Source organism: Salvia hispanica, chromosome 1 (assembly GCF_029641045.1).
Source record: "Salvia hispanica isolate PSC_SH4W2 chromosome 1, Shi_PSC_v1, whole genome shotgun sequence".
In the NCBI taxonomy this organism is placed as follows: Eukaryota; Viridiplantae; Streptophyta; class Magnoliopsida; order Lamiales; family Lamiaceae; genus Salvia; species Salvia hispanica.
In genome coordinates, this window is record NC_142692.1 from 25,018,395 (window position 1) to 25,029,780 (window position 11,386).

An 11,386-nucleotide genomic window follows, 5' to 3' on the forward strand; every position below is an offset into this window, starting at 1 on the left:
TCAGCAGCCATACACCTACCTAATTATATAATCTATCTTCCTAGGAGAATGAATGTAAAGATCGTAACTCCAATCTCCGAGGCAGTGAAGCTATTTTGTTCACTCTGTTCTTGTCGGATCTTCAAGCGGGTAGGTAGACAGGTTTCGCAGTACCTTTCGTTCCTATTAGGTAGGCAGGGGAGGTATTCCGCTCATGCATGAAGTAGGCTGATCCAACACAAACAGAGCTAGTTAAGATTCAAGTGTCTCAACCGATCCAACCGCACATGGACATCAGAAAGAAGCAACCACTTGAGATGCTGAACCGACCGACCCTTATTCTATTTGTTTGCCGGGCATCTCGCATACAGACAGGTAAAGGAGACTCAATTCCAAGAAATTGATATTCTATAGAAATTGGGACCTTTGGCGCAAAGTGGTTGCCGTTGTCTGCTCCAATCGAAATCTCTTTTGGGTTCATGAATAGAGGAAAGAGGATATCTCCCGTAAAATACATAAATAATAGCTGGCCCATTTTCTCTTCTAGTAAATAACCTTCGGAAAGAAAGCATTCCTACCTCTCGTCTGCATCTGAGTGGGCTCTAACCCAATAACTGAGCCTGCGTCAAGCTAGTGAAATCTTTAGAGGGGCGGCTATTGACTCCGGTGCTTTAGTATCCGATGGGATAGTATGAGTACTATGAGCTCTAAGCCTAGGCTCTGGGATGAATTGCCGGTTCAAGGACGGGTCAGTGCAAAGCACTTTGTTGATGATTGCAGGCATACTCGCGGAGCATTCCCTTCTTGGACCACAAACAAGATCTATGAGCAAATAGATGAATTCAAGTGATAGCAATGATGCATTCAAGCTCTTCTCTGCGAACCGATCACAAGGTGGATTTATTATGATGAATTAGGATTCGCTTTTTGTTAACCACCTTGCCTGCAATCTCGCTTTCAGTCAACTAGTTGTCATTACGACTAGCCGTATGTGTGCGCAAGAGCCTTGTTTACACTTTTTGCATGCTCTGTTGTAAGATTCCTTTTCTTTGGTTATGCGACTAGGAAAAGTGATCCACTAAGAAATGAATATAAGGAGGGATAAATTCAGTACAATTTAGCTAGAGAAATCAGATAAAGAAGAGAAATTTGACCTTTAACATGCGTACACAGAACATTCTCTCGTAGATACCTTATCCGTTCTACTGTGATCTCGTGTTCTCAACCAGATTCCTATCTTTGCTTCGGTAACAACGGGATATTCCTTATCTCTTTGTGTTTTTATCTTCAACAGACTCTTGAAAAAGCTCTTAAGCTAAGGAGTGAACACTTCATTCAAGGATGGTAGTTAAGGAATTGACTGAAGTTCATCCAATCTTTGGTAATATAGTCTAGTATGAGAAGAAGAGTTCGAATCTCAGATTTTCACTACTCTCTTCCTTATTCAAACTCTATTCCTTCTTTGATTTCGAAAGGACGTATGAACGTATGATAAGATCTGCACAAATGTGGGAGTCAACCCCTCCCTTTCCTCCTTTCAATCTTCTACTTGTTTCGCTTTCACTTTCTCGGTGGGTTCTGATAGCCATAGTGATTATATGATATGATGACTGCTCCTTCAGCACCAAACCTTCTTCTTCCCTTTCTCTCCCTCCTTTCACGAGACACTATCTCACTTGCTTGAATGAAGACACCTTCTTATCTTACTCTTACGATATTTCTAGAAAAAGCATGGTTAGAAGAATGGGATGAGGCGCGGAAACCAGTGTTGAATTCAATTCAAACAGTTATTTCTCATACCGCGAATTTAGCTAAAGAGCATTCCCTTACCTACACAGCATTCCACAGTTATCCGTACCTTGACCTTGAACCAGAACTCCAAGCTTAGCTTAAGGAAGAACGGAAAAAGGACTAGTCCAAAGAAGGTTTTAAACGGCATCTGAAGGAAATCAAACCTTCTCAATTGATGTTATGGTTCTTCTAAGGAGGAAAGGAAGACACACAAGCCAAGCGAAAAGGAACAGGCCTGAACAAGCAATGAACACAGTACCGGCACAACGATTCTTTATGCAGAATAAAGAACTAGAAGTTCCTTATGTCGACTAATCACTAATGAAGTTCCTTCTATTAGGCCTTGTATGGGATTTTGTTAATGAGTTCTTGAAGCAGGAAAGATCTCTTTTTTTCACAATAAAGAAGATCTATTTGCCTCAATTCAAGGTCTAGGATGCTTTAAGGCGGCCGAGGTTGAGTGCCTTCTTTGGATCGCTTGTATTCTTTTTCGCACATGGAGGCCAGGCCGAAGCTGAAACCTAGTCATCAGTGGTGTATGGAGATGTTGTGCTTTATGCTCAAAGGGGCTCTTCTCTCTCTTGCTCTAGCTTGCCAGTCGCTCCGAGACCATGGATTTCTTTTTAATGAAATGAAAAAAAGAAGAGAAGGAGGAGTCAGTTTTCGACATTAGCTCGTGATAACGCTCAGCCACCCGCATGCTCTTACTATATCTAACTCATTCGAGGTTTCCGATATTAGAAATCTCATCAAATACAAATAGAAGGCTCATTCGTAGATCAGCACAAAGCTATTGATCTAATCCGATTCAAGATGAGTAACCGAGTTCTTCTTCCACACGAGAATCCGGGGAAGAATCTGATTCGTTCTTACGGGAAAGTGACACTTCTCAGAGAACAGGTGCTTACTTGCAGTATGGTGTAACTGCCCTTACTTCAGCATTTCTTTAGTTTCATTTTCCCCTCCACAAGAAAACTGAAGTTGTCGGGGTGATAATCAGATTCCATAACAGATGTCCGGGAGGATTGGACCTTTCTTTCTCAAATATTCCCACGCTGAAGATAAAGAGAAGCCACCCCCTTTTTGAGAGTTTCCACAAAGAGATTTGTCAAGAAGTCCAGGGTTAATCCTGATTGAGTCATTGATGACAACCTCTGAAGGTAAATTCCAACCATCTTCACAGAAGAATGAGCACATCCTTCCCTACACGTACATTGAACTAAATGTTCAAAGCATATAGTTGCATTTGAATGCTAACTGGAAGTTGGATCAAGTATATCCTACTGAGCTCAAGAGATTAACGGCAATTCTTTCTTTTAGGAAGGATTCGATCCCATCCCACCCAAGTGCCAAGGATTGAATGTAGTAATTAATTCATTTCCAGTCTAGGCTTCCTTCGCACAGGCTACACATGGCTCCAGGCGTCATAAAAGCTAAAAATAATTCCTTCTCTTGTCGCAAAGAGAGCAGTCGATCGGTTCTTAGTAGTTTCGAGGAGCTAGCTAGTAGCCCCATATACTATTGGATTCTCAAGATTGGAGGAAAGAACGACGATGGAATAGGAATGGGAATAGGCTGAGTTGAGTACAAACGAATGATAGGTATTAGCTAAAGGGCGCGGGCAGAACTAGGTGTTATCTACCTTTTAAGTTATCCGGACGAGATAGAAGTGAATACTAAACGAAAAGAGCAAGGCTCCCCCAAGGGATGAGCCTCGCTTCTAATATCAACCACACAGGCAAGAAGTCGATTACATATCGAAGACATCTATAAGTAGGCCTTTTGCTATTGCGATCAGGACTGCTCGCTTTTGTTTGGAAGCGAGATTGTCGGTTAGTCACGGCAGTCATCCCAAGCCTTCATGATTTTGACAAGCTCATTTCCCGCCTTAGCCGGGGTCTTGATGATGGGGTTTGGTGCCCCTTGCATAGCGGAAGACTTGTACAAAACAAATAAATCAGGCGATGATCTATTTGACCGATTATGCGATTAATCAATTCACATGTTAAACATATAATTGCATGCTAGAAACCAAATAATTCATGCTCAAAGAAAGTAAATCCTAAAACATGAATTCTACGGTTTAGAGTTACCGATTTGATTCTCCAAAGAATCGTCAATTGCTCGCGCCTTCTCCACGTGATGATCTTCAATACTAGACCACGGATCTTCTCTCTGGTTCCCGAACTGTATCTCGATATCAGGGTGGGCTGATCTTATCAAGATACTAGGACTCGAATAAAGAAGACAGAAGAAATCCTTTTGGGAAAAGGAGTAGAAATCGAAATCTCCTTCAGCTGGGGGGCCGAAAATTTCGAAAATTTCAAGTATGAAAATTGTGATCATTCTGTCTCCTTTATTCTCCTATTTATATTAAGTTCCTTATGGGCCCAGACAGGGATCTATGGAAGGTTTTGGATATGGGCTCGCCCAATTAGCTTTTTACTAATTAAATTGAACCCACAATTTAATACAAGCTTATATTGGAATATTACGAGCAGCCACTACAGAAGTAATATTGAACTCTCCCCATCCAAGTCCGAAATTATAAGTAATACGGGTTTCCACTTTTATTATTTATTTCCCGCGCTTAAGATATAAATGTCCATTAATTAATTAATATCTTATTAATTCCAAGAATGGACTTAGCAAGAAACACTTATTTATTATTCATAGAGTAATAAAACTCCAACTGGCCATTTTTCCGAATAATAAAACCTTGCTCGACCTCCTCTTGAGGACATTATCAAACGAGACTCACCTCGTGCACGTTTCAACATAATAGCAATCCTAGCACCGCTAGATATTAATCACCACAACCCAATATATAAGGATTATTGGGTTGCGAAAAACCCGCACATTTGATAAGTTAAAGTAGTGCATAATCAATACCGTATGCTCAATGCTAACATATGTAGATTAAGAAATAACATTTTATCAAGACCTAGTCTTTCGGTAGATAGCATAAAGACACGTCTTGCTGTTAGATCCGTTCAGTGCTATACCACACCAATGTCAAATTATTTCAGTAAGGCTTAGAAATATGCGGACTGACATTGCAACCTTTCACGATAGGTAGCCAAAGCCTATCTAGGTTGTGAAATTCTTCTTTTTCTTTTGCAAAGCATTGCATAGATCTGACCGTGTTACCTTAAAGTGGACGACGCCCACAACCAGTCTACTAAGCAAAAGACTTAGACTTTGTTTACTTCTTATGCATTTAAATGTTTGTAAAACATCTTATAAATGCACAAGCAAACACAATGTAATAATAATAGTGATTCTATTCGTGCGAGACTGCTCGAATAATACTGAATCGGGTTAAAAGTGGATTATAGAGTTTTACGTATACAAGCAAGATTCTATTCGAGCGAAACTTGCTCGAAACATGCTTTTCAGTATACCAAACCTAACACTTGAAACTTTGTCGAATCTGCGGTTGGTTCAGGTTGTCTATTAGCTAGGTTATTTTACTAAGCTTGGCTGCGTCAGCAGCCTCTAGGCTTAAAGAGGAGAGGACTCTCTGGACGAGATCGGTCCGGGGAGAATGTTGGGAGAAGGTGGTCGGAAAGAACCTGACCTTCAGTTTGAGGTCTTCGACCTACTCGTCAACGGGCGCGGGATCCCCATCGCCGATGGGGGTTACCTCTTGCGCCTCGGAAGAGGCGTTCTGTGGTCTTCTTCTAGACGGCCCCGCTTGCTCCACGACCGTAGTCTGGGCTTGCCCAGCTACAGAAATCTTTGTAGTACCATTTCATTTTTGGGTCGTACGAAGAAGTCTTTGTGTCACTGACGAGAAATCTTTCGAGTCATGACTCACTAGATCGGGAAGAGTGCACGTTCGAAGATATGACAAAAAAAAAAAGAAACCCTGTAGTGATGTAGTGAAAAGGGCGGACTGCTATTCAGCCACACCACAGTGACCCCCGAAGCCATCTTCTTCTAGTTGCGGGACAAAATCCGACGGCCAATTGCTGGCTCTGAATAACCAGCTCAGCAATAAGCACAATTATCTCATAAGATAACGGGGCGGGCTTGCGCGCGAGTCAAATGACGTAGGTGCACAAGAGTACTTCGCACCACAACCATCTCCCTTTTATAGGTTCTATGGACCGATGCCTGCTGCTTCATTTGAGAGAAAAGAATCATAGATATGTCGGTCATTAGAAGGAAGAATGGCCATAAAAAGATCCCTTGTGCATCATCTGTAGCAAAACTATGAACGGGAGCTAGCAATCCGGACCGTATTGAAAAAGTTCCTGAGACACAGCATGGAAAAGTCACAATATTAAGAAAGGAGGTACAAGAATGAAGAAGGGGTAGAATTACTGAATGAATACAACATGTGGCTAATACCCGAGGCATAAAAGAAGCATTTTCTAAGGGATCCCAAAACCACCAGCCACCCCGACCTAATTCATGATGAGCCCACCAACTTCCTGGCAAAATGCCTACGGTTAAAAACCACCGACATGCCAAGATCCAAATTTGAATTGGTTCATGGTCCTGGTCAGAGACCACTGTGTTCGCGCCGACGGTCCAACAAATAGGCGTAGTAGTGGTATCTTTCTTTCCATTATGAACGACACGTTTCGCCTGCTCCCTCCCCGTGTCCACTAGCGCTCGTGTCCAGAGCGAAGAGAAGGCGAAAAAGCGCCGCCGAAGCAGCATAAGCAGGCTTCTATTGCTACGTAACAATAAAGCAAGATAACATTTTGCGCCCACATCTTTGAATTTGAGGGTAAAGAGCTCGCTTGCTATACGAGATCCGACGCATCCAACAGAGCGAAAGAGTCTTCCAGTCTTTTCGGCGGCATCCTTCCGCATTAGCGGCGAGTGGAGTGCCACAATCCCATTCATCATTTTTTATCTACATAAGCCACAACCCATAGCACTGGCGACGGCTCCGGCATAAATGCAAGGAGGATGTATAGCTGATATAGGATCTTGTGGACAAGGATTTGATTCTGCAAGTGGTTCGGTGAGAACAAAGAAATTTTGAACAAAAGGGTCGGAACTCACTGATAGGAAAGGAGAAAAAAACAAAGCAATGCCAAGAGCTCTGTCAATCCGCTGTTCATCGATAAACGAAGCTCTCTCTTTATCATCTCGTGCCAGATGCAAGAAAGGATGAGTCCTTTTTCCTTCTCGCGAACCGCGGGAGCGCCTAGCACCCAGAAGAGCAAAGCTCATTTTCCTTTCAAGGTAAAGCGGCGCATAAAAAAGGGTTGGTCCGTCAAAAGTTCGGTTTCTTCGCGAACGAAGTTCAGAATCAACAAGGGTTCGTAGAACAAAGGGAGTGTACAACTAGGGTTGCGCCCCACTTTTTTGTTCGTAACGAGGGAGGGAGAGAATGGAGTACTTCACGAAGTTCGAAAGAAAGGAATAAAAAATAGTTTCTCTATAGCCTCCTCGTTTTGAGACATTATGGCTTTTGGGTCGACCCCGGTAATAATAACAAAGAAGGAATCCATAAAAACTTAGGATTCGACACCATGATAAAATACTAACCTCATGATTAGACCATGTCCCTGAGATTTGATAAAAGAAAGGTGCATTAGCGGTTAATACATTGTAATTGGATAAGTTATTAGGAATATGACGGAACGAAAGACCAAGGAAAGAAAGAAGAATACACCAAAATGCAGGTGCTGCACCAAACACTGGTGGTTCTTTCTTGTTGTAAGTGAATGCAACGAAAAGACCCGGAAATAATGAATAATGAAAGAATTCATAAATTGACATTTCGTGCTCATTTAAAAATTTCTGCTTTGTTATTCCCATCATCGGGTAACCACAGGATGATCCACAAGAAAGGTGGCAGGATTCGAACCTATGGCCTGCCTGCCCCTGACCTGCCGGGTTGGGTGGCCGGGTTAGCACTCCTCGTCGCCTCTGTACCCGAAACAGATGCGTTGTGCTACCCAACGCGTAACCTTGTCTCCCCTACTCCTCCTCTGGTTGTGCCATTACCAATCGCGGCCCCGGTCCGGCCGCCCCTGACCTAAGAAGAACGATTATCCTTATGAACAAATAGGGACCAGCTTACTTACTTCTCGAGCGATAGTTCCACGATCTTGACCCGCAACTTGGTGGGAGTAGAGGCATCAAAGCTTGCCCAACCTATACAAGGGGCTTGGAGATACAGTTTCCAGGTTGGATATTTTAGATCAAATAGGACTAGTTGGGTAGATAGAGGTGGTAAAATCTAACCTTTCAATCGATGTTTAGTAGGGCGGGTCGCTTGAGTGTCAAAACCAAGCGGTGGTTGTTTTTCTTTTCCTTGGCTCATCATTGATCGCTTGGAAAACCAAGAAAGAAGAAACTGTTTCCAAGTCCAACACAGAAGCCGAGTACCTTCTCTTGAGTCATTTCTTTTTGCTTATTTATAAGAGTAGTCGCAGACTAAGTCCCAGTTTCGTCCATGTTGTTCGAGTTGGAAAGCAAGCAGGAAAGGGCAAGTATGGAAGAAGCCCTCTCGTTAGCGTTCTCATCTCTGTACTGAATGATTGAGCTACCCATGCTATGACGGAACTACTCCACTGTCAACTGATCGAACTAGACTAATCTAGCGACACTAGCATCTATCCATCAAGGAACTGAGTTATGCCAGCCACGGATGTCGCTCTGACTGAACTACTGAGACTGACTGACAAACGAACCCAGCTCTCACAGACCTAGCTGTACTACTTAATTACTGATCCATGCTACCTATTTTAGTGCGCTAGGTATGAGAGGGAGACAAAAACTATATTGCTATACCTGAATTAGTTGACTCAATGCTTGCACCCCAAGCTTCTGTCAGCATAGAAGGAAGGTTTTCACTCCCGTTGAAAAAGAATAAATGCCCTAGCTCAGCTTCCTACCATGAATCAAAGCTTTCGCCCAACTCGTCGAACTAGCCAAACCGCGTGTTTGTCAGGAATAAAATAAGAGTTGGGGTCCTTATCTTATTTTCTTGGCGTGGAAGTGCTTTCTAGGCCCGGCTCTCTTTTTCTTTCCCAACGAAAGTATATTGTTGATCTTCTTGCTCGTCACGACATGCTTACTTCCAAACCAACCAACACTCCTCTTGTTGTTGGTACTTCTCTCTCTCTACATGATAGTTCTCCCCCATCTGACTCCACCGTGTACCGCTTGGTAGCCTTCAATATCTTCTCATGACACCTCCTTGATATTGCTTTCGCCTTTCAGTTTATGCATGCTCCTTCTGAGCGCCATTGGTGTGCCGTCAAGCGTCTACTACGATATCTCAATGGTACTCGTGATTATGGCATTTTTTGCGGTCTAGTCCTTCTTTGTATCTCCATAGCTTTTCGGATGCTGATTGGGCAGGGAACTTTACTGATCGTACATCCATGGGGGCCTTTGTTCTGTTTATTGGTCCTAATACGATCTCATTGAGCTCGAAAAAACAACGCCCAGTGGCTCGTTCCTCAACTGAAGCGGAATCTCTTACATACTAAGATTGAAAGAAGGAGTTTAGTCCACTGAAAGAATGAGAAACTTGCCTTTTCCTTAATCACTTCGTGCTAAGCTATAATAAACCTCAATTCATGATTCTTTAGTCCTCTGCTTCTCTCCAACTAAATCCTTGTTGTATGGCCTCTATTCAATGATTAAGCGAGTTTTATCTTATAGTGAGAGTCTGACACCTCTACGTTACAACACTAGAGGCAACAAGACGGCGGCTCTCACTCTATGAGTGTCTTGAAGGGTGGTTTCAACTATCGTTTTATAAGCGGCCATAGATTGAAAAAAAAATAGAAATAGATACATTCTTAAAAGAATGTGCTGAAGCTTTGACAAGGGCCCAAAGCCCCCTTGATCCGTATCCGTTGCTGCGTCGGATCATCACAAAATTCTCTTTTTTTCTCTTTGTTCAAAGGAACTTACTCTCCTTTTTAATGAAAATGCTTATGCTTATTATTATAAGCAAGTCTGGGGATGTAGCCTTTTCTATGGACTTGGAAATAGGGAATGAAGCGGGACCTTCTAATCCATGGTCCAATTTCCCACCTGTGCCTACAGATCTCTCACCCATCCCTTCAAGGTCGGTTCCTTCCGTACCCTCCTTACCACCTAGTCCTCTTGAAGTGGAGTAGCCCCTAGGTGAATTGAGTTCAATTAATGTTGCTCTTTACTCGTTGTAGTTAAGCTAGGGTTGAGCTTCATTCTAACCCATAGGTAAATCGCTCGTTTTCTCCCTCGTGCAATGGGTATTTACAAACTTTCGGTCTTCTTTCCTTTTTGATCGACTTTCCTACGAACAACTCCGAAAGGGAAATACAAATTTCTCCTTTCATTTTCTTCTTTCTTTTGTCGGGTAACCCGTATCGTATCCAGAGGACTGGGCTAGGTAAGAGTAGGAAGAGCAAGACGGCGAGTTGCCCGATCCCGTTGTTGAAGGTTCTATTGCTACTTTCGTTCTTTGCTTTTTTCTCAAAATGTTGGGGATTTCCTTGTTTTAGTTTAGCTATTTGCCGTTCCGGGGCAGGGTGAGAGTAGGCGTATCTATTTTTCCAGTAACTATTGCTAAGGCTAAGGAGTTCTTGTTCCTTTACTTTTGCTTCTATGAGATAAAACTTTTACAGCTATATGAGATAAAACTTTCTCGATTTCTCGATGTCGTTGTGAATGGAAAGTAGGTTTACAACTTTTCTCGGTAGTGAAGTGTAAGAATTTACCTTTCTATATTTCTGTCTACTTCCGGATTTGTAGTTGCTTTTGTCAAAGACCAGGAGACTTGGCTTCGCACCTTTGGGCTTCCTCTTGAGTAGTAGTTCGCTTTCGCCTTCGCTTGCAGCACCTCTTAAACTGGCTAGCTTAGCTACAGAGCAGTAGAATCAAGGGAATCGTCTGATCAAGAGGGGAACTTGGCCTTAGTGGATCCTTGTTCCCGTTTAGTTCTTACTCCGGCAGTTCACTCCTTAGTCAACAGGGCGAAAGGAGAAAAGGAGGGGATCTCAGCAGTCCAAAGGGAAAGGCTGCAAAGATTAAAGCATTGGCCTAAAAAACAACTCTTGTACGTGACCATTCCTACTAGTAATGTGGGATATAAAGAAGGGAGTTCGGGGCCATAGGCTCAATGCCAAAGAAAAGAACTCAGTTTGACTACTAGCTACGTTTGGAACTAACATCTAACTATTGTTTCCCTACTAGCGCCATCAGGACATGAACTCAGTAACTCTTGGGTTTTAGCTACTGGAAATCCTTTCACTTTAAAGTAGTAAACTACTCTATAGCGTTCAGGCATCTCAACAAGCAACGGACAAGCGCGCTAGCGCGAAAGCTGTTGCGCGTTAGCGCATCCGTTTTCTTGATGGTGCATCACTCTCTACCTTACAATGATACAATAGAGAGAATCGGTCTTTTGGGATCAGTAATATCAGTAGCTGAATCATCTGTCTTCAAACAAGTGAGAAAGTCCCTTCTATAACTCTTATATAGCTCTATTCTAAGAACATTTCATGAGATTCGGATTTGGAAAGAGGTATATTTAGAAAGGAATCCCTAATATGCCGATTATTGTAATGAGCTTAGCATCCACTGAAGGGACAAAGCAAAGTCTTTCTTTTCAAAGTCACGAGAAGAATCTTAGCTTGAGCCTACCTTC

General features: G+C 42.6%; 2 protein-coding genes across 2 annotated transcripts; one reads left to right on the top strand and one right to left on the bottom strand.

The window, feature by feature from the left end:
• Window positions 1–5,784: 5,784 nt before the first annotated feature.
• On the bottom strand, window positions 5,785–6,347 carry LOC125218853 (Cytochrome C assembly protein). The gene is given in 3 exon segments (XM_048120632.2): window positions 5,785–6,147; window positions 6,149–6,182; window positions 6,289–6,347. Coding segments are annotated over 3 exon segments (456 nt in total).
• Window positions 6,348–6,685: 338 nt separating this feature from the next.
• On the top strand, window positions 6,686–6,904 carry LOC125218852 (uncharacterized). The gene is given in 1 exon segment (XM_089069221.1): window positions 6,686–6,904. A coding segment is annotated over 1 exon segment (219 nt).
• The last annotated feature ends 4,482 nt before the right edge of the window (window positions 6,905–11,386 follow it).